The 22,539-nt window shown below is 40.1% G+C and overlaps 2 protein-coding genes and 1 long non-coding RNA gene across 3 annotated transcripts; 1 reads left to right on the top strand and 2 right to left on the bottom strand.

Annotated features, from left to right (window-relative positions):
* The first annotated feature begins 13 nt into the window (after positions 1–13).
* On the top strand, positions 14–967 carry LOC6581604 (mitochondrial assembly of ribosomal large subunit protein 1). The gene is made up of 3 exons (XM_002007294.4): positions 14–396; positions 451–711; positions 778–967. Exons 1-3 carry the CDS (start codon positions 114–116, stop codon positions 933–935), a joined length of 702 nt encoding a protein of 233 aa, XP_002007330.1. The 5' UTR covers positions 14–113; the 3' UTR covers positions 936–967.
* On the bottom strand, positions 959–2,043 carry LOC6581605 (rhythmically expressed gene 2 protein). Its single transcript, XM_002007295.4, has 3 exons — positions 1,770–2,043; positions 1,616–1,704; positions 959–1,531 (listed from the first exon to the last, which is right to left on the bottom strand). The coding sequence occupies exons 1-3, from the start codon at positions 1,925–1,927 to the stop codon at positions 993–995; spliced, it is 786 nt and encodes a 261-aa protein (XP_002007331.1). The 5' UTR covers positions 1,928–2,043; the 3' UTR covers positions 959–992.
* Positions 2,044–11,830: 9,787 nt separating this feature from the next.
* Positions 11,831–12,573, bottom strand: LOC122757490. Its single transcript, XR_006357537.1, has 2 exons — positions 12,363–12,573; positions 11,831–12,309 (listed from the first exon to the last, which is right to left on the bottom strand). It is a non-coding gene; the product is annotated as an uncharacterized LOC122757490 (long non-coding RNA).
* Positions 12,574–22,539: the final 9,966 nt, after the last annotated feature.

Consider the following 22,539-nt stretch of genomic DNA (forward strand, 5'->3'; position numbering starts at 1 on the left):
GGCAACTTAGTGCATAAACACATGGTCACACTGGCCCACAAGTGAAGCAAGTTGGCCCGCCCGTTCGCAGTCAGCTGTTTTTAGTCGCGTAATAATTCTTGGTTAAAATAAAAATGATAAAAACGCGTATTTTTCGATTAATTCGGGATACACGTTTAAGCGTGCCTATTTTACGTGGCTTTCATCATGAATTCAGCAAACCTGAACCGCAGAAAAATGCAAAACTTGTTGAAAAGGAACAACAATCGTTTGTAGCTGGCGGCGTGCAAAATAAATACAAAGTCTTCCGCGATGATGAAGCACTGGAAATCTTCGATGTGGAGGAGGCTCGTTATCAGGAGCAAGATCTGCCACAAGATGCCCAAGAGGATCAGTATATGGGTCTTAATTTGAAGAGTAAGTTCGAGACTTTACCTTGATTAGGCATTATTTATACCTAATCCCTTGCAGGAGGTATTCGCGGCGTCTTCGATGTTGAGGATTTGGTTGAGCTACTGCGCAAGGAGAATGTGGATGATATATTTGTTTGCTATGTGCCCGAGGAACTTAAGTATGTGGATCATCTAGTTGTTTGTAGCGGACGCAGCTATCGCCATATGTTGGCCACGGCGGAATTTGTGCGCCGCATGTTCAAGATTAAGCGTTCCAAAGGGGACATACTGCCTCGCATCGAGGGCGAGAAAAGTCGAGATTGGATGGCCATGGATTTGGGTAGGCAACTGCCATGCTCTTAAAAATTATGGCATTAAATAAATCATCTAATATATTCTCCCTTAGGCAACATTGCTCTGCACATCTTTTCGCCCCAGGCTCGCGAGGATTATGATCTGGAATCGCTATGGGCCATTGGTCCGCAATACGATCACGAAAGCCAAAAGCCACAGAATCCACTGGGCAACATATTTATAGCCCAGCTGCCCCAGCCCGAAGCCTAGTTTGTTAAATATAAATGAAACTGTTTTTTTAAGCGCACAATTTTTTATTGTTGCTCTCTACCAGACGACCGCGTCATCCGATAGCTTCTTGTGGAAGTCATAGAGACTGGGAAAGACGTGATTGCGTTTGATGTCCGTGCCGTATTTCTTGGACAGATACGAGTAGCTCTTCTCATGCACCAGTGCCGCATGCCAGCCGGCTTCCTTGGCGCCCAGATAGTCTGTGGTCGGTCCATCGCCAATGTGCAGACACTCGGCAGGCTTCAGATTCGAAAGCTTTGATTCCTCCATGGCGCGCTGAAAGATGGCCAACTGTGGCTTCTCCGCCTTGGCCGTATACGAGTTGAGCGCAAAGTCCAAGTATCGATCGAGCTTTGTGTTGCGCAGCAGCGCATCCAGTCGCGGATCAAAGTTGGCAATGACCCCGACTTTGAGTTTGTTGTCCGTTAGACTGTGCTTGCGAAGCTGCTGAAGCAGATCCACGCTGCCGTTGCATGGCTGCCAGCAGATCGTCGTCTTATACAGCTCCAGCAAATGGTTAACGAAATTATCTAATTTCTCATCGGGTATGGCTGCTCCGCTCTCTGCAAAGGTGCCTGTCCGGCCGGAGCAACGAGAATGTATTTTAAGCTCTTGAACTTTGAACTTGAGCCGAGAGGCAGCCACAGTTTATCGCTTACCTGCTATCAGCTGACGCCACCACTGCTGCCACTCAAGTCGCGGCGATGTGTCCACACCAAAGTTAGGATAATCACGATTCATTTTATACCTGCCAGATGAGAGAGAGAGAGAAATCTCAACTGTGGTTTATTTGTAGCCATCTCAATTGCTTACCAATTGGCTTTGTAATTCTTGGCCAGGTCATTGTTATCGCAGCGCGCACCAAACAACGCACCGATTTCGCCATATTGTTTGCCGGGACTGGTCCGAAATTGCAGCAGCGTATTGGTAACATCGAAGGTTATCAAACGAAAGCGATTCAGGCTGCGCATCGTTTTGCTTTGTCCGGTGGGGTCTCTCTTTCAATCAACTGTGCTGATAGCAATTAAACTTGTGTGGTGTTGTGTTGCGAGCGACCGCTATTTGTGTACTACGTGAGCTGTGTCCATAATTGTTTTGTATATATGCTGCTGCGCTGCTGCTGCTACTGCTACTGCTGCTGTTGCTGCTATTTTCCTTATCAGCTCCAGATTTGTATAACTGCTTGTGTGTGTTTTGTTATTTGTTGTCGGGCTTTGTATCGGCAGCAGATGGCTAGCAATTTTATTAATGACAATTCACCTAACTGTCGCTTGTTATTAAAAAGCTCAGCTTATCAGAGCTCAATTTTAATAAGAAATTATTGAGGTGCATTGCATTGATTAGCCTCTCTTATCAGCAAAGCTTTTTGCTTGAAAAGCGCGCGATTAGCTGTGTGGTGCTGCCAGACTGATCGCACTCAGTGGCAGCCAACAGCAACAGCACTGCCAGCCTTAAGTGAATGTGTTTAGCGAAGACAAGAACCCCCGCGCAAATTTGAATTCTATTTTAAAACCTGTAACGCTCAAGTTCAAGCTGCAACGTGCTGCCATTTCGAGGTCGACTACGTTTTAGCCAAAATATGCGGCGCTGCTGAAGTTTGGCATATGGCAGACGTGTCAGTTTTATTAATGTTCGTGGGAAGCAATAACAAGGCGCATACAACAACAGCAATGCTTGCACGTATCTGCTGTTTTGACCTAGCAAAGTGTCTGACTACCTGCCTCAAGTTGCGGAATTGTTGATTACTTTTTGTTTTTTGATTTCGCCGTTCTGCAATTGCATGAAAAATTTGTGATTTGGAAAAAGTGCGACCAACTAATAACAATGGAATAACAACAAATACTTGTTATGGTATTTAGTTAGGCATTTGCATTACTCTTGGTATGCATTTGGTATTAGTTATGGTATTTATTTAAGTTATTTATATATTGGAAAAAAAAAATGCTGAATAGCCAAATTTGTATCCTTTTATTGATGAGCCGCGGCAAAATGAGACGAATCAAACATAAAGCATAATAACAAAAACCCACGCACACACACACACAGTTGTACAAATAAAGTGCCGTATAAGGTATTCGAATGGAATTCCGGTGAAAAGAGACACGCATAAAAAAAACAACATAACAAAAGCATAAATTCATTCATATGCTCAACGAGTCAGGCGACGACGGTTGCGGCTGCAGCGACACCAACAGCACCAGCAACAATAGAGGCAGCTCCCTCTAAAACCCAATGGACCAAAAGTGCTTGGCCAAATCACACACACACACACATACACACAATCATGCTTCGTGCGCAGCTCGGATCGCAGCGCTGATTTCTGTTGACTTGCGCGCCCACAAAAAAAAGAAGGAGAGCTGCTGTCGCTGCTGCTGCTGCTGCAAAAAAAAAAAAAAAACTTTAAACTTTCTGCTTATTTAAGCTTTCGTTGCTGCGCCCAATTTTCGCTCGTTTTCGCTATAAATAAAGTATCAATTTGCCTCGTTCAGAGTTTTGGGCTTCGGATTTCTATGGAAGGGCGAGGGCGAGTGCGCAAATACTCTGTAAATTCCATAAATGCCAAAGATCGTTAGAGTGTGTGCGCTTTTCGGGCTGTCATTCGTTTTGCAGAGGGCCACGAAATGCAGCCTTTTATTTATTTGGGCCAAATCAGCGATACCAAGAAAAATGAGGCGTGGTATGAATTGAATTTGCTAAAAACTTCATTTTCAGAGGGATGGCTGGAATGGAGGAATGGCTGGCTGAGATGAGAGAGTTGCTTGTTTAACAGCATGAAATATGCCGTAGATGGACTTGGCGAATTGTTTAAAAATGGTATTTTTTAGCGTATTTTTTATGGGATGCTTCAATGTTGTTATGCAAAGGGGAAATTTGAATAATATCTGTTGTGAATAAAATAGACTAGGTATTTAATTAGAGGCTGTAAGACATGAGAGGAGGCTCGAGAAAAGGGTTTAGTACCTTAAGTAACTTATAAATATACATAAATGTGGGTACAAGTGTTAATAAAACATATAAATATAAATAGATAAGTATCAATAAGCTCGAGGGCTGTTTGAAAATTTAATTTCCTATGCTACACTTCAAAAGTTCTCCTTGGCGGTTGTAGCTGTGTTGACAGAAGAAGTAAGCGTATAAATAGCTCTCGTATCTCATATCTAAACCTAAGCAGTACAATCTTTTATGTTAGAGGTTGCCCACACCGAAATAACACTGAAAATCCACTTTGACTGATAACTGCAAATATTTGCACTGAAACAAGGCTAAGCTAGATATCTACAGACCCATGTACCATGGAGCCAATGATTACAAAGTATTTCAGTTTCGCCAACTACTTCAGTTGCAAAAGTAAAAAGAAGAAGAGTAAGAATGAAAGAATATACATATATATGTATATAATATATATATGAGAAGTGAGCAATAAGTAATAAAAAGGCCGCCCAACTTTCAACAAAAAACTTTCCCAAGAAAATTAAGCAAGCAAGCAGCTCAACCAAATCAACTCAACTCAACTCAACTCAGCTCGACTCGACTCGACTCGACTCGAGTCAAAGCCAAGCCAATGGCAAGGCAAAGGCGAGCCAAAGCAAACCAAACCAAGCCACGTCAAGCCGCCAGCCAGCCAGCCAACCAATAATAATAAAGTCAATGACTCTCGTGGAATTTCATGTTGGCCCTTTTCGAAATGTGTCTGCCAGTCGGTCGGCCCAACTCCAACTCCAACTCCAACTTGGCTGCTTGGCCGTCTGCCCGTCTGTCTCTTCGTCTCTCTGTCTGTTTGTCTGTCTGACTGGCTGCCTGACTGCCTTTTAATATAATCTGCACTTTGGGTCTTTGGCTGCCGCCGCTTTTTATTGTTCTTGTTGTTGTTGTCGTTGCAGTTTGTTGTTGTTGTTTTGATTGGTCGTTTTAACCTGTTTGCGAATTTCTACCATGTTAATAAATAATTTTTAGAGGATTCGCCAGGTACGCTTAGGAGTCGGCCAGCAGCAGGAGCGCCATCAGTAGCCAAACATTGGCAGAGCAGATGACGACAACGATGATGACATTGACTTGGACTTGGACTCGGACTGCAGCCTAGATTCTACTGGCTATGGGCAGTTTTCGCGGGAAACTCAATTTGTCATTGTTGTTGGCTTTATATACGATAGAAGCTCTCGACTCATACTCATTCTCTCATACTCTCTTCTAGAAACATATCGAACCCTCAGAGTCCACACCCTAAAAGTTCGTACTGCACATTCAAAGTTCAATTTTGAATATCAAAATTTTATAGTATTATGAAGTAGTCATAATGTTGATCATAATTCATTGATTCATTGTCTCCACATCTTAAGCAAATCATTGACTCTCTAGAGCCCACATTCGCACTCCCTACTCGATATCCATATAGGTTCCACACTCATCCTCTGCACATTCATTTTTTTTTGCTGTTTACCAACACTAGAGTACAGCAGATACTAATGCTTTATTCTCTCTTATAAGCTTTTCCCACTCGTTTAGAGGTCCATCACAAATCCTTTTCTGTTCACTACTCAAAAACCATAAATATCTATCTATTTTTCAGTATTACTACAGTAAAATAGGGTTTAATTTTTCAATATATTTAATTTTAAATTAAAAATAAAAAGTAAAATTCAATAAAATAATTCCCATCTAATTTTTCTCATGCTTAAAATTATGCAGTGAAAAGCTCGCCCAAAAGTATGCTAGAAAATACAGTAGGAGCCCCAACACTGAATCATTCCATTTATAGTGCTCTAAAGTTCTAAAATTTTCATGGTTTTCAAGACTTTAAAGTTAAGTTCATAAAATTTATAGTAAGTTTTTCTTACAACTTTTGAAATTTTGAACTTTTAGGAATTTTAGCTTTACCTAATATGAGTTACAAATCTCAACAGTTGCATGAAAACAGTTACTATAAATTTCTAAATTTCTAAAGATTTCAAAATTTCTCGAAGTTTTCTTTCATATATTCAGGATCATCATGCAAATTGCATTACCTTTTCAAAATTAAACCTATTGAATTCTATTCTACTGTAACATTACAATCTAAATCTCAATACTCAATATTTTATAAAACATCGTTATTTTTACAACTAAATAAATTTGTATATTCTCATTTTCTCGCAAATTTTGGATTGAAAAATTGAATAGGCCATTGCATGTTATGTGCATTAATTTTATTACTCCTCATAATATATAAAATTTTTGATGTTAAGTCAATGAAATCTGTAAATATTTCCACCTACAGATCCAATAAGTTTCACTCCACGACATCAGCTTCAGTTTCAGTTCCAACTCCAACTCGAACTCTCTTCGGTCTTCTCGTCTCTGGAATTCCTGGTTCGCCTTTAAGGTTTTGTTTTGTTTTTCTTTTTGTTTTGTTTTTTTTCTTCTCATTCTTGTTGTTGTTGTTGTCGTATTCGGTTTTTTGTGCTTTGCTCGCAACTCGTCTGCGACTTTGACTGCGTCTGCAACTTCGGCTGCGTCTTGGATTCTGTGACTTGGTCTTCTATCTTGGCCTTTGTTTGAGTGCCGCTGATGCTGCTGTTGCTGTTGCTTGTTGTTGTTTTGCTTGTTGTGGCATGTTGTTGTTGTTGTTGTTGCTGTTGTTGTTGCCTCCGGTTCGTTCGTTTGTTAAATGTTTGGGTTTTGTTTGAGTTTATTGAGTGAATTCTTGGAAAAACGCAAGAATTTGTCTTTGGTCGCTGTGTTTTCTTGTTGTTGTTGTTTTGTTTTGCGCTCCGATGCGGCGGCTGCTGCTGTGGATGCTATGGATGCTGCACACTGGACCACAAAAGTTGCCCAAAGGCAGAAAAGCTGAAGATCTGAACTTGGAGTTGCACAAGATGAAAAACGTACTCAAGTTGGGGCCTTGAGCTGATTTAGGGTGGACAGGTGATTAGGCGTGTGCTTTTTTTCTGTTTTTGTTTGTGCGGTCCACCCTAATGCCGACTGCACGATCAACCAAATCGAAAGACAAACAATAATATCATCTAGATCGAATGGATATGTAAGTCCCCTACTTAAGGCTTACACTTGAGAGCTTTTAGTTGAATTGAAATTCCATTTGGGATTCGCTTCATTCTCTCTCGCAACACGGCACAGTGGGGCCTCCCCCTCGTTGAATGGCAACCCAAAAATAAACGGAAATGCGTTTAGAGAGATTTGTCTGTGGGTAAGTGTGTGTGTGTGTGTGTGTGTGTGGGTGTGCTTTGCTATTTTCGAGCGATGATTGAGTTGCAATGATTAAGGGTATATAGCCCATATAGCCCATGTAGCCTAGCCATGGCTATATAGAAAGCATGGAATGCATTTGTACGACTTTGTCTGTCTCGATTCTCGACTCTCGATTGCCGCGGGCCCCCAGTTCCTCATCAAACAAAGGGCCTGCCACTGGCTGGGGCAGGGGCAGGGGCAGGGGCAGACAGCGACAGACGCCGCATTCCGGTTGCCACAATACGGCGGGCACTGGGCATTCCCAGACAATGCCCCAATAGACAACGCAGCGCAGTGGGCCAGAGCGAGACAGACTAACAGTGTGTGAGCGGGAGCGGGCGCATGAGTAAGAGAGGCAAAGGTTGGACGATCTATATAGTCTACTATATATATATATAACTTTAAATAAAACTTTTGCTTGCTGCACACACACACACATACGCTTAGGATGGATTTTCCCTGTTGTTGATTTCTTTTGCTTTCTCCTCAGTTTTCTCGCTGTGCGCTCGGATCTTCTATTCTGTTTGAAGCTCTCTGCTTATTCCTTGTTTCGGATTTTTTTTCGCTACTTTATTTAGACGCTCAAAAATGTTGCTATTTTGTTGTTGTTGTTGTTGTTGTTGTTGTTGCTGTTGTTGCTGTTGCTGCTGGTTTAAATTTCTAATTTTGTGGGCAAGTGAATCTGAATTTGAATTTACGCTATAGAAATGATCTAGCATGTAGTCTACATATATACATATGGATGTACAGTGAGACATGGCTATGCCGGGAAGGTTTCTAGATATTTAAAATTAAATTTAGAAATATATAGGGAATTGTGGAATATAGAATCTCGTTATATATTAGCATTATTTTGTATTTTGTACATAGAGGAATAAGTTTCCAAGTAATACATGTGAGATATAATAATTAAATAAGAATTGTAAATAGATAGTTATGATATATTATGTATAGCTTCTATATATCGACTTTATTATTTACCTTACAGCAGTTTATATTGGGTAACAAAGAAAAATTGAATATTAAAAGATGGATAGGGCTCTTGTAGCTCTTCATATTTATAAGCTCTCCAGTATTTTCTCTATTTTTACATCGATATTCATAACGCATTTGGTTTGTCTTTAAGAACTACAAATACATTGATCACTTTGGCAAAATTTGAAAATGTAGTATATATGTATATAGTATGATATGATATAATATCCCTGAACAACTTTGAGAGATTCCACCGTTTGCCACACCTCATAGAATATTTAAAGTCTTTGCTACGCTCAGCTCTCTCATTGCTTTCAGCCCTTTTACAGTGCGTTCCATATAGCGCCGCCTCACTGTCCGCTGCATGCTAATAGCACGCTCTCTAAACGTATGCGTCTACGTCTGCCCCATAGATCTGTTCCGTATCCCGGCGCTCGTCGCAGTCGCAGTCGCAGAGTCCATTACTCAAACAGCAGATACACACGAGTTGAATTGCTGGCGCGACTAGACGAGACCAGACCGGGCCAGGCCACGCCGCCCGCCCCGCCCCGCGTCTCCTTGAGCCAGGCGGCAACCAATTTGCAGACGGCCAGGGCTAGGCTAGCCAGCTTATATGGGCAGCTGGCAGCTGGGCACGCCCATAAGTAGGCAACGAATGTGGGTCAGAGAGCGCATGCTGGAAAGGATCTGACGAGTGGAGCCGAGGCGAGTCGAACTCTCCTGCCGGGCATGAGTCACCTCATTTTCTTTTTCTCGCAGGGGTAGCAGCCCTGGCGCAGCTCATGCGTACGGCTAGCGCCACCATTGCGACATTATCGCCAGGTCCAACTGCGACTGCGACGCTGGCAGCGACGGCGACGTTGGCTTCGTCTACTGCTTCGTTTATTTTTGGGCTGTCGCTAGGCTATTTTTTGACTTTCTCGTCCACGGGCCGCAGTCCCGTCTGCCGATGGGGTGGGGTGGGAGGTGGAGTGATCTATGTATATATGTGTGTGTGTGTGAGTGTCTGTCTATCCCTGTGTGTGTGTGTGTGTGTGTGTGTGTGTGTGCTGGGCTGGTCGTTCTTCTTGGCTGTTCATGTTATTTTTGGTATAAACATCTTTATGTGCTTTTAAATATGCTGCGAAGTGACATTAGCTTTTGAGCGCTTTTCAAGGAGGCGCGCGGGGCGTGCCGAGGGGCTGAACGGAACGAGACAGACGTCGCCGATCCGCTACAGAAATAAAATTTGTCACAGACTGTTAGATCACAGATGTACATCGCTGTCTGTCTCTATGTGTATGTGTGTGTGTGTGTGTGTGTGTGTGTCTGTCTGAGTGTATGGCTAAACATAGCCAACAACGGAAGGGAAGCTAAGGGGAGTGGGCGTGGCAGTGCTGCCGCTGCCGCTGCTGCTACTGTTGATGTTTTGATTGATTGTTGGATAGACAACGGCACAGCTGCCCTCTAGGTGGCGCTCTGCAGGCTCCAATCGAAGAAATCATCGGCAATCGATGCCCGAGTGGGATACAAGTTGAGCTTTAAGCTGACTCTAAAAGCAACGAAAGCTCAGGCACAACCAAAGCTGTGCAACAGGCCAGCAAAAGCTTTATATGCTTTGGGATCACTTTGATTATAGACTACGATTTCTAGACTTTAAATATGTAAAAAATTGCGTGTATATTTAGCTAAAAGATTTATATATCTCTAATTAATAGATTGTACATTTGTATTAAGAAAATTTGTATTCAATATTTTGATATGTTTTCAAATTATGATAAAAATGATATATTGATTTTCTTATTCTCACTAGAGAATAGGTAGAACATATTGTCTGTGGAAAAGTTTCTCAATGGCAAGAAGAACATATTATGAATTTACATAAAAAACTTTAAATTCTAAGATGTTTGTAATTGATTAATTAATATGATAAATATATTATAATACTGTATACTGTACTACATTAACATCTAGTCATTGCCCAAGTTTGGTAGATGCGACTGGAAACTTGAGTGCTTAAGCGAAGTGCAACTTTAAGATAATGAGATCTTTACTTAGATCTTCATGCATAGCTAATATTGGAAAATTTATAAAAATTACTAATATTAAATATATTGTTAATATTTAAATTAAATTTGTGTAGAAATAGATTAAATATAAAAAATAAATAAATATAAAAAAATATGTATATAAATTAAATATTCTTTATTTGTATTATTTTTTATAATATTATGAAGTTTAGAGCCTAAAAATAATAATAAGCAAATAAATAAATACAAAAAAAAAAAATTAGGACTTGAATTAAATTTTATATATGCATATTTGACATTTATTTATATATGTGTACATAAAAAAAAAAAACATTAATAAATATTTTTGGGGGCTAGCATAAATTCTGATTATTTATTATTTGTTACTAATTCTATGCTAGAATTTCTAAATTTAAATTTGTATTTACAATTTTTAAATTTAAATGGCCAACTTTTTAACATATATGTAGGTATGGATTGATATAAATAATACTTGATTAACATGTCTTTTGGCTTTTGGATATATGTAGATGTCAAAATTAACTTCTTGTCAAGAAGCCATTAGTTACGAGTCTGCAAAGACATACAGACACACACACAAACATACGCACACACACGCATATTCACATGTTGTGCAGACACAAGCAGATGGAAACGCTAAGCGCTTTTCTTTTCTTTTCCTTTGCCATTCTTTGCTTTGCTTTTTCTTTGGTTTTTGCTTGAGCATTTATTTTGGAATTATTGCGGCGAGTTGCTTGAGTCATTCTTCCGCATTCTTGGATGAAAATGACCGTTGGACTTGAATGTGGATATATATATGTATATATATATGCGTGTGTATACATATGTGTGTGTATGTGTGTAGCAATACTGGTATCCCAACAGCAGCTACTGCTGTGGCTAGCCTTATTTGGCAAAAATTACCAATGCCTTTGTGCGATCCATTGTATGCAGATGGCAGATGCAGTTGCAGTTGCTGCTGCAGTTGCAGTTGCTGTTGCCATGGCCATGGCCAGTTGCATGTCGCTCGTTGCAGGTTGCTTAAGGTAGGCAAAACTATGTGGCACTCCCTAATGCTGGCTGATAACAATGAGAGAGGCCCAGAGCTCAAGCAAAGCGGAGCGCCGCGACAGGCTGACTGCATTCCAGGCATTCCAGTGGACCGCATATCACATGCTTTTCATATTCAAATGCGACGTGGCCCAGACCCAACACGCCACGCACTTAACATAACAACAACAACAACAACAACAACAATGCACTTCAGCGGACAAATGGAGACGCAGTCTATGCTGCTGATGGCGTTGGCAATGGTGATGATGTTGTCGCTTCAACTTCAAAAGCTAAAGCAAACAGAGGAGCTAGTGAGAGCGAGAAAGAGAGAGAGAGAGAGGGAGAGAGGGAGGGAGCGCTCAAGTTGTAGCTCATGTGGCGTCTAGAGGTAAAATTGTGATGCAGCAAAACAGCTAAATGGAATCCAGCAAATCTCTAGTAGTACTAGTTGATGGATGCGAAAGGGAAGAAGATTTAGTATGAATTATTAAGGAATACACTGAAACAAAGTATTATATATGAGCAGACTAAGCTAAGCATATACTTGATGAGTTTTCTAGGACACTTTGTTACGAGAGCTAACTGAACATGGGCAAATTGAGCTCGCATAACAGATTAGAATATGTTATATATATTCATCATATTATCATTATAGTTTTTCCTTCCAAAGTAAATTATAGAGTATGTAAATATCAAACGATCCCTAATTATTCCCATGGCAAATCAAAATCATAATTTGTCTAAATTATTCACAAATTTGGTTGGCGATTGCCAGTCCGCACTTAGCTTAGCTTCCCACATTCGAGTTAAGCAGCCCAAGATTGGATTACAAACGTCGAAAAACGCTCTTTGATAATGTTGAGATTGCATTGTTGCCGCAGCATCTTTGTTCCCCTATATAACAACATGTGTTTTATTAGGGCTGATAGATCGATGCCATTGTGTCGATTCGAGTTGCGTCGAGTCGAGTCGATAACGGAGCACAAATTAGTTCCAAGATTTTCGAGAAGCCATGAATGGTTTCTCTTGCAATTGAATTTTTCTTCTTCTTGCTCTTCGTTTTTATTTTTGGTGAGAATCGAAAGTGTCTCACGCTGCAACGATCGATAAGAATTGATTGCATATTTGGTGTATTTACTGTATTTACTGTAAACTCCTCCCTATCTTGGGCAGTTCTTGGAACTGTGAACGGTTAACTTTTTGATGTCCTTCTTAAATAGGTTAGAGGTCATGGGTTCTATTTTGTACTCATTGAAAATCTGACGGTGGGGTATACTGATTTTGTTGAATGGGTAGACGGAGTTGGGTTGAATCCATAATTCTATAAATAGAAGAGATTTCTTGAAAAGAGAGAAAAGGATGACTAGATGCTGAATGAACAGAAAATAGAAAAGAGAAGAGAAATTAATATGATAGGGGAAGGGTTAAGAGAAAGAAAAGTAGAAAGATGCAAAACAAATTATTAGAAGGATAAATAGAGATATTAATAGGAGATAAAATAGGGAACGGAATATGAAATGAATCGATGCGGAAATATTCAAAGGGAAACAGCAGAGATGAAATATAAGAGAACAAGGTGCTATTAAATTCTGGACAAATCAAAGAAACGAAGGGAAGAAAGTAGAAAAAGAAGAGAATGGACAAAAAGTGGATCATTTTTTTTGTAATATTCAGTTTTATTATTATTTTAGCTTGTCTATAATAAATGTTTCTTCTGATATTCATCTGCATTATTATATATGTATATTATTATTATAGCTCGTCTTTAATATATGTCTTTCTTAAGTGTACTCTCATAACTCTCATTTGTATGCCTCGCACATTTGACGATAATCGATGAAGTCCAGTAGCCCGTTGCTGGGAATCGCCTAGTCGTTCATTTCGAGCTCGAGCAGCCCAACTTGTTCCCATTCGCTTTGTTTTGTAATCAACACATCACTTCCCACACTTGAGACAGGGCAGGACAAGGACATAATATTGCGGCATTCTCACTTTGATATTGGCACACCCACCCACACACACAGACAGACACACAGACAGAGTGAGTCGCACACTAATCGCTTGACATTTTTGTGTTGTAGGGTAATCTGTGGCACACAGGAAGTTGTTGTCAGCAGAAATGATTGCAGGCCTGGCTGGCTAAATGGAATGGCCCCTGGTGGTGGTCTCTTCCAGGAATCGATGCATTCAAAACTGAAAGAGAGACAGAGAGACGGAGAGAGAGAGAGAGAGAGCGAGAGAGCGGGAGGGAGGGAAAAACAGAAATGCAACTGACCGCTGCTTCTTCTCAAGAAAATCCCAGTTGGCAGTTGCGCCTCCTATTTCAAATGCTCTGGCCTATGCCTCAATGGGTTCTACGAATTTTGCAAAATGCATCGATGCCGCTGGCGTTGGCGTTGCCCAGACCGATACCCCGTATACCCTATCCTAATGCTAAATGCCAAATTGAGCGCTGACCAGACAGCAGCCTCGGCCAGCCGCCTCGGCCACTTGGCCTGTCACACGCAGCGAGGCCAACAAAAAATATGCCCAATTTGTTTGTTATGCAGTTTTGGTTTCGTTTTGAAGTAACGCCGCCTACAATGCAATCCCATTATTAAAGCCAGACACTTGAGTTTTCTATAGTCTGGACCGTTCTAGGTCGACGATCGTCTGCTCGTTTCTCTGTCTCTTTGTGCATTTGTCTGCGTGGAAAGCTGATGCTGGGATTTCCCACTATGGCCATCGTATCGTATCTCTTTGCTATTATGGTTTCTTGAAAATTCTTGGGAGTTCCCACTACAAAACTGAATGCTCGCATGCCTCAAGACCTCTTAAAGTGAATCATAAAAGCTGAAATGCTTTGTAATTCGATTTCAAAGGGAATGCAACTTGAGTTTTTAGCTTTATACGAATTCCTGAACTTAAATGAAGTTTAGCTTAAAGGATATAAAAGGGTTGCCTTAGTCTTATGAATCTGCTTAACTCTGCACAGTGTATTCTAGTTATCAGAAGATTATCTTTAATGAAATATAATAAAATATTTATAAGTTAATTATCCTACGATTTTTTATTTCTCTTAGTGATAACCGTCTTTGGCGTAGCTGTCTTTTGAAAGTTTTCCGTTTATATAGTAGATATATACCCCGCAAGGATTGACTGAGTTTTTAAAAATATATATGATAATTATGCATGCATATAATAATGATATATATCTATTTTATCTTATATATTATATTTAGATACCTAGTGTGAGAAAGGAATTATTAGATGAAAGACCAAATTGAATGATTGTTATACAAATCTGTTTTCATTGATATTGTAGGCAATATATAAAATATAAGAATTTGCTCCGACTTTCCATAAATTTTCCGAATCTGCTTCTGGAATATTCCTGAAAACATTTTTCTAAGGGATGGACTGTGTTTATCCGCCAATCAGTCAATCAATCATTTCATCAATCAAGGAGCCATGTAGTAATAGAGATATATGATTTATCTACCCAATCCCTACCCTGTCCTTTCTCTCTATCTATCTCTCCTCCTTTCCCTTTCTGTCTCTCTCTCTTTCCTAAGCTAAACTAAAGCTTTGCTAGGACTCTCTCATTGCTAATTGGAATATCTGAAAATCCCATAAGACTTGTGAAACGCTTCACTTTTCTCTACATGTGTGGCATATGAAAGTTACAAGCGTTGATGCCATGATGAATATTTGTCTATCTATTGGGAGCTGTTTGTCTCGTTTGACTGACTCGCAGTCTATCTCTGTCTGTCTGTCTGTCTGTCTTGTCTATTTGCCTAACTGTCTCTCAGTTTGTCTGTCTGTCTGTCTGTCTGTCTGTGTGTCTAACAGCCTGGTTGGGGCCTTGTTACCACCACCCGATCTTTGTCTCAGCCCCAATCTCCCTCTCTCTGTCTGTCTCTTTCTCTTTTACTCTGGTGCATCTGCTTTGTTATGGTTGGGCCGCATTCCACATGCGCAGTGTTTGCCTTGATGTTTTTAGGGTGTTGATGTTTTCTGCTTCTTTTGCCTATATTTTTTTTTTCTGTTACAAAATCATTCATCGTCCATATTAAAATTGTAAAAGGCAACAACACACACACACACACACACCCGAGCGCACGCACATATGTAGGTGCGTGTGTACATATGTAGATAGAAACATATAAAAATTCTTTGCATTCCAATGAATCATGCTGTTGTTGCTGTTGTTGTTGTTGCTTTAACTGCGACAGCGTCTACTTCTACTTGTAAACTCTAATTAGGTAACATTGAAGTATGTGTAGGTATGTACACACGTCTGGCATGCCGGGCTTGTTGTTGTTGTGTAGCTTTCAAAAGTTGCCACAAATTGTTTCGTATGCAAGTTGCCGTTGTTGTTGTTGTTGTTGTTGTTGTTGTTGTTGCTGCCGTCGCGTAGCTGTTGCTGTTATTAGGCAGACCAACTGCAACAGCAAAAGCAACAACAGCAACAACAATAACAACAGCGACTGCTTCTTAACACGCAGCGAACGCATGAAAACGAAGACCTAGTATCTAATAGAGATACGCATTTTTACACTGAGCGAATATGCACTAACACAAAGTATGACAGTTAGTGTGGAAATGATAGCTAACTATTTTATTTCTTTCCATGTATCTTATATACGTATATATAATTATCTGTATGTCTATTTGCTCATAATATATGTAGGTATATATGTATCAATCTAATCATCATCTAGCAATCGATCACTATAGCGTTATGATCTATCGATCAGTAGGTAAACAGTTATATCGAGACATATAGGTTATATTAATATATATTTACTTCTATCTGTATCATTATATAAGTCTATTTATCTGGTCTTCGATCATGCCTTACATATTCTATCCTTTATAACTTTTAAATTATAGTTAGTTCGTAAAAATTGAAAATGTAAATAAATATGAATTATGAAAAAATTTGGCACCTCTTAAATGAAGTTTAACTAAAATTAAAACATATTTTGTATTTCCCAGTAGCTTATTAGCAACTTTTTTAGCTCACATTCTTTGCCAATTAGAATAAAAAATTGATTAGGTTATTTAGTTCATCAACCTTTGAGCATTTCGCTCAGTGTACGCACTTCTTGATTGCATTGCTGTTATTGTAAATAATGATGATAACGCGATTACACGGCCGGTTAAGGAATTTATTGTAATTCGCAGGTTGTGCAAAGAATTGGCCAAACCCAAGCCGAAGGCAAGGCAACGGGCGAGAATCATTTAAAAATATGATGAATAAATATAAGCATTCAACAAATATCGATAGATCTGTGTGAGAGAGTGATTAAAGGCATAGTTGAAATAGCTTCCTCTATATCCTCTCTCTCTCTCTCTCTCCCTCTCTCTGTCTCGCTATCTCTTCCTCAACAGCTAAACATCAAGCAAAGTTCGAGTCGCATGCCAAGCGCCAAGCCTCAGTCACTGCCAGCAGAGGCAACAGCAATAGCAGCAGCCCCAACCACAATTTAAGAAAAAAAAAAAAAAAAAAAAAAGAAGTGCATTCTGCTGCTGCGCCTGCGCCTGCTACTCCGCTTCCTCCGGCCTTCTCTGCTACTGCTGCTGCCGTCGCCTTTGCTGCTGGATGCAACGTACAAAATAGTGAATGAATAAGGAGGTCTAACCTCTTTCGTTTGGAATGCGGATTGGTATTGCGCGATTTGCCACTGCAACACTGGTTTGCAATGACTCCTCTCGCCTCACCCGTCTCTGTTCCAATGCCTTTTGCTGTCGCTGTCGCTGTCGCCGTCACCGTCGCCGTCGCAGTTGGCGTCGCATGGCGTTAGTTGGCCTTATGCGTGTATGGGACTGTGAATTGCGCTCTCGATTATTTCGTGCTTCGCCACGTTACACTCGTCTCGTTCTCATTGCGATTAGTATACGAACGTGAGAGAGTGCGCTGTGGTATGCGTGTGTGTGGCTGGGTATCGCTGCCCTCTCGATTATTTCGTGAGAGCGTGCGCGCCTCTGTGCGCGTGTGTGCGTGAAAGAGCGTGCGCCTGTGTAGGTGAGAAATTGGCACACATATGCGCGTGTGAGCGATCAATTGGCGCTAGCACCAATGTGTGCGCGTGTGTGTGTGTGTATATGCTGCCGTGTGCGGGAGCGAAATATATGGATGTGTGTGTCTGTATGCGCGTGTGAGTGCGAGATAGATTTAATTTTGACATATTTGTTGTTGTCGTTCTTAGACATGGGGTGCACGAGAAGTGGGAGGGCTTCACAATCGCTCTCTGCTACTATGCTTGTTGTTGTCGCCGCCACTGTTGTTGTTGTTGTTGTTTTCGAGAGCGTCGAAAAACATAATGGCGGACATTTCACACATATAATAGAAAAATTTAAAAATTGCGTTGTACGAAATTGTTTAAACATTTTTCATTTTTCATTTTGCGTTAGCGTTTTATACATTTTTCAATATAATTAAATTTTTTATGACTTCTTGAAAAGTTGTTACATTAGTTAGGCTTACTATACAAATTCTGAGATTTTGAAATTTTATTTTACATTTATTACATCGTAATTAAATCACTTGTTTACAATATTTACTTGCATTTTTTATAGTTTTTTTTATTACCTGCCTTTTTTCACTTCATATATATATATTTTTTTTAATGTCAATATTTTATGATTTAATTAATTAGAACATTCCACATAAAAATCTTTGTTCATAATAAACTTTAAATAAATCTTATTCAGAAATTTATATTATATTGCATTAAAATACTTGTTAATACTTGTTATTTTCATATTCATTTATTTACATTAATTAATAATACAAAAGACTTTCACATTTTCGTTTACTTCAACAAATGTTTCCTAATTTGAGTTTCCTGAGAATGATATCATAATTAAATATTTCATTATTATCTTTCATTTCTTAACTTTTCTTTGAGAAACATTGACAGTCCATTTTCACTGGGATCGTCTAACAATTGTTCATTAAATTTGATTGACATTTCGCAATCAGGTAAATGAGTCCACTTATAAACTAGCTGTAACGGCATTTCATATCCTTTTCCCATAGCTAATAGTAATAATAGAACTATGTGAACACCTTTGAGAGCAGCTCAAAGTAAACCAAACAAACCCGAATTCCAGGCGAAAAAAAAACAACCTTCGATCGCCCCTTTTTATTTATTTTCTTTCTTTTTTCACAATGCGCCAAAAAGCTGAGAAAATAAACAAAAATGAAAGAAAACAAAAAAAAAAAACGCATAGCATGCAAATTTATTTAGCGCATTAACAAAACTCAGGCATAAACAGGATATGCACATGGCAAAAATGCGAGTAATTATGTATGAAGATATGTGTGTCTGTATGTATAAGTGAGTGTCTGTGCATGTGTGTGTGTGTGTGTGTGTCTGTGTGTGTATTATAATTAACATTTCTGGGAAAATTCGAATGAACGATGCGCAGGACAAAAGAGGCAAAAGACCCAAAGCCAAAGCCGATGCCGAAGCTGATGCTGCTGATGCTGTTCAGTCTGAGATGCAGACACAACCAGACAAGACCGAAGACGCACAACAATAACAACAAATAACAACAACAGCAACAACAACAACAATAAGCAGAAGAAGCGCCGACCCCGACGACCACAACAACAACAACAACAACAACAGCAGCAGAGAGCTGACAGAAAAGGTAACGAAAAGGGATTTGCGCCTGCGCCTCGCCTCACACATTTCCCATTATAAATGAGCTGAGGCGCTGCGCGTTCGCATCCATCCGACGCAATCCCAGTCCACGTTCACAACTCCTTGTTGCTGCTGTCGCTGTTGTTGTTGTTGTTGCTGCTGTTCTACTGGTTTTGCCAGATTATGTGCGGATTTTTGCAGTCGACGTCGCAGTCGCCGTTACAGGCCAACACAAAAAAAAAAAAAAAAAAAAATTAAATAAATGCCTGCCACAAATAATCATAATGAACAATATGCCGGACCAGAAGCCACGGGAACAGTAGACAGACAGACAGACCCAAGCGATTGACCAACCATTTGGACGATTCGCATCATTCGCCAAAAGCCGAATTCAAAAGAAAAACAGGAACGCATAGCTGCCTGATGGCCGCGGCCCCGGCTCCTGCCTCAGCTGCTGCTGCCACATCTCCTTCTTCTATTGGTGTTACCTCTGCAGAGATGCCTCTGCGGCTGCTGCTGCTCCTTGCAGCTCATTACGTCCCGTTTTTCTGGCTGAGTGACTGCACGGCTTTAATTGCCTAATGAACAGCACCTAAACCCGTTGATAGCCATAATTATGTAGAAGATCCTAGTTTGTCTATCAACGTAGGATAAGGATTTGAACCAGGAAATCAGATAATTAGCTTGATTTTATATAATATGACAAGTATTAGCTGTTATCGTGCATAAGCAAAGGTATGGCTTATAGATCATATATTGCATTAGCTGGAGGATAAGAGTCTCTTATTGTATAAGAAAGCCTTGGCCATAGATATGTTATTGTATAAGCAGGGGTATGGCATGGATCATATGCTAGTAATATTTCTACTGACTTTTGACATATCCCATCCTTCAGAAATTTGTTGTATCAACTTCTAATTGATCCATTTTACTTCATAGCAAACTCAGAATTTCTATTTAATCAATATCTGCTTAGATCGAGTCCTTTGCATATAGTTTGGTAAATACTTTATAAGCGATATCTCATATTTCTACTACTTATATATGATATATGCAGAAGATCTATTACACTTTGTCCATCCATTGAATATTCTCAAATAGGAATCCTAAGTTCTGTACATGTAGTAAATCAGCAATCCTTGGCTAAAGTTGGCTGAGCTATGTGTGATAAGATTAGCTTCATTCGTCTACTTCTTAATTTCTCGAGTTGTTTACTCTTTACCTACTTTCCTACTGTTCACTTTATCTGTTCCTTCTCTTCGTTTGTCTGAGGAATCCTGGTGTTCTAAAAGGTAGATGCATTATAATTTTCACCTATAGGGTACTATTCAAATTATAAGAATTCGAACCGAATCCTTAAATATAATATTTATTATTATTAAGTTAGATATAGATCTAGTTAGATCTATGTTTTTGTCTTGTGGGACTGGGATATAGATTGATGAAGTATTGGTAACATCTTTGCAATTTTGTCTTTTGTTTAAAAATCTAAGAATTTTCTCTTTGGGTTTTAGAGATATTAAATAGAAGCCTAAGTTCAAATGGTAAACTGAATCAGACCTTTTACATATTCATAAATTCTTTTTGATCAGAAAATGCTGTAATCCCCTAACCCAATTAGGAATTTCAAAAAGAGATTTGATAGAAATCTAAGTGCTAATTAAAGCCTATTGGATTACTATTTAGCTTAAGTAATAAATCAGCTTTTGCTGCTGCTGCTGCTGCGGAATCCGGATCTACATGGCTGGCAAATGCAATGCAATGATACCTGCTGGAGGTGAGAAGATTTTCTCTACTCGTAAGGCAGCATTCCATGCAAAAAGCAACAACAACCACAACAACTACAGCAGCAGCAGCAGCAGCAGCAGCAGAGGCCGAGTGCGAGTGCCTCAAAGACTCGGGCCAAAAACTTCGAGGTGAGAGGACAATCAACTCGGCCGACAACAAAAATGGCAACAAGAGGAAGCAGCAAAGAAGGAAGAAACAGATGAAGAACAACAACAACAGCAACAACACCAACAACAATAATAACGTGGCTGCTCTCGTGGCTAACTGAAGCGCTTGCGCCTATTTAATTTGGCTGCCAGTTCGAAGCTCCCACAGATTCCAGATTCCTGCTTGGGCAGCAGACCCCTCCGCACGCCCGCTCGCTGTTGTCTTGGCATCTTGTTAACGATCATGGCAACAGGATTCTGCTATTTTGTCGCTGCCCTGCGCCACAGCAGCCACAGCAGCTAAAAATTATGCAGCCATCGTCGATGGCGGCGCGCACATTCCAGAAGCAGCAGCAGCAGCAGCCCAAAAAGAAATGGACTGCTTGCAACACAAACACACACACACATACAGACAGCCGCAATACAAACAAATTGTGGCAAGCAAACAGAATAACTAAAGCCCTGCTGCTGCTGCAGTTGCCGCTGTTGCATGCCCCGACAGCCGCCCCCAACTTTGGGCTTTCTACCCAAAGCAGAAGTGCCACAATGTTGTCGCGGAATTTTTGTGGCTTTCTCCCGATCAGCCGGCTTTATTAGCCAAGTCTGGCACAGTGCAGCAGCAACAACAACAACAGCAGCAACGGCAGCTTTTTGGCTGCTGCCATACGAAATTCCTTAAGACTAACTACAAGCAGCAGCAGCAGCGGCTGCGACTGCGACTGCAGCTGCGACGGCGACAGCGACTGCAATCAAACATTGGCTATGGCCCGAGCCCAATGCAGAGGAGCTGCAAGAGTAATAGCCTGCACCACCACCACCACCACCACCGACGACGACGACGGCGACTTTTGGCTAGGGCCTGCAGCGTGCGACAGCGATGGAGATATATACATATATATGTATATGTATGTGTATGTGCATGTATGTATGCTATAAGGTTGGAGCACACACAGGCTTCGTATCTTAAAATGAAATGCAAAGAAAAGAAAATAACAAAAACAAAGTTTCTCACGTTCCTCTTCCTAAATTCTTGGAATTGCAATACATTAAAAAGAGGTCTTTGCTTCGTCTGATTGTGTGTGTGAGTGTGTGTGTGTGTATGGTGTGTGCATGGGCGGACAACGGACAGCACTTTTGAGCCGTGCTACAGACCATACGCCCGTTCAACATATTCCTTTTCTCATCGATTTTTAAATCTATAAGTGAATGTGTAGACGGCGTGCACTGAGAGAAAATTCGCGGTAGCTTAATTAGAAAATTCGATGAGTGTAGATTGTAGAGTGAGAGAGAGAGAGAGAGAGAGAGAGAGAGAGAGAAGAAGAGAGAGTGCGATACCGAACGGGAAATTTAGAGATGGAGAGAGAGAGAGAGAGAGAGAGAGTGTTGTGCAGGAAGAAATATAAAAAGAAGAGAGAGAAAGGGAACATTAAAGATATAGATAGAGAGAGAAAAGGGTGAAAAAGAGAGTGAGAGAGCGAGATATAGAATGGAAGACAGATATAGAGAGGGAAAGATAGTGAGGACAAAACGAAGTCAGATTAAAGCGCAAAACGAGAGAGAAAGAGTACGCACATATCTAATATATAGATATATATAATATTATATAATAATATAATAAGGACAAACGGAGTGAGAGAAAGAGGAGAGTCAGATCTAAACCTTGAAAAATTAGGAAAACCATATCCACATTACATGGGATATGAATCTTGGTGAATGAGTCCCAAAAGATAAAGTTTTCATATTTTCCAATACT

This window comes from Drosophila mojavensis, unplaced genomic scaffold (assembly GCF_018153725.1).
Source record: "Drosophila mojavensis isolate 15081-1352.22 unplaced genomic scaffold, ASM1815372v1 contig_74, whole genome shotgun sequence".
Lineage (NCBI taxonomy): Eukaryota > Metazoa > Arthropoda > Insecta > Diptera > Drosophilidae > Drosophila > Drosophila mojavensis.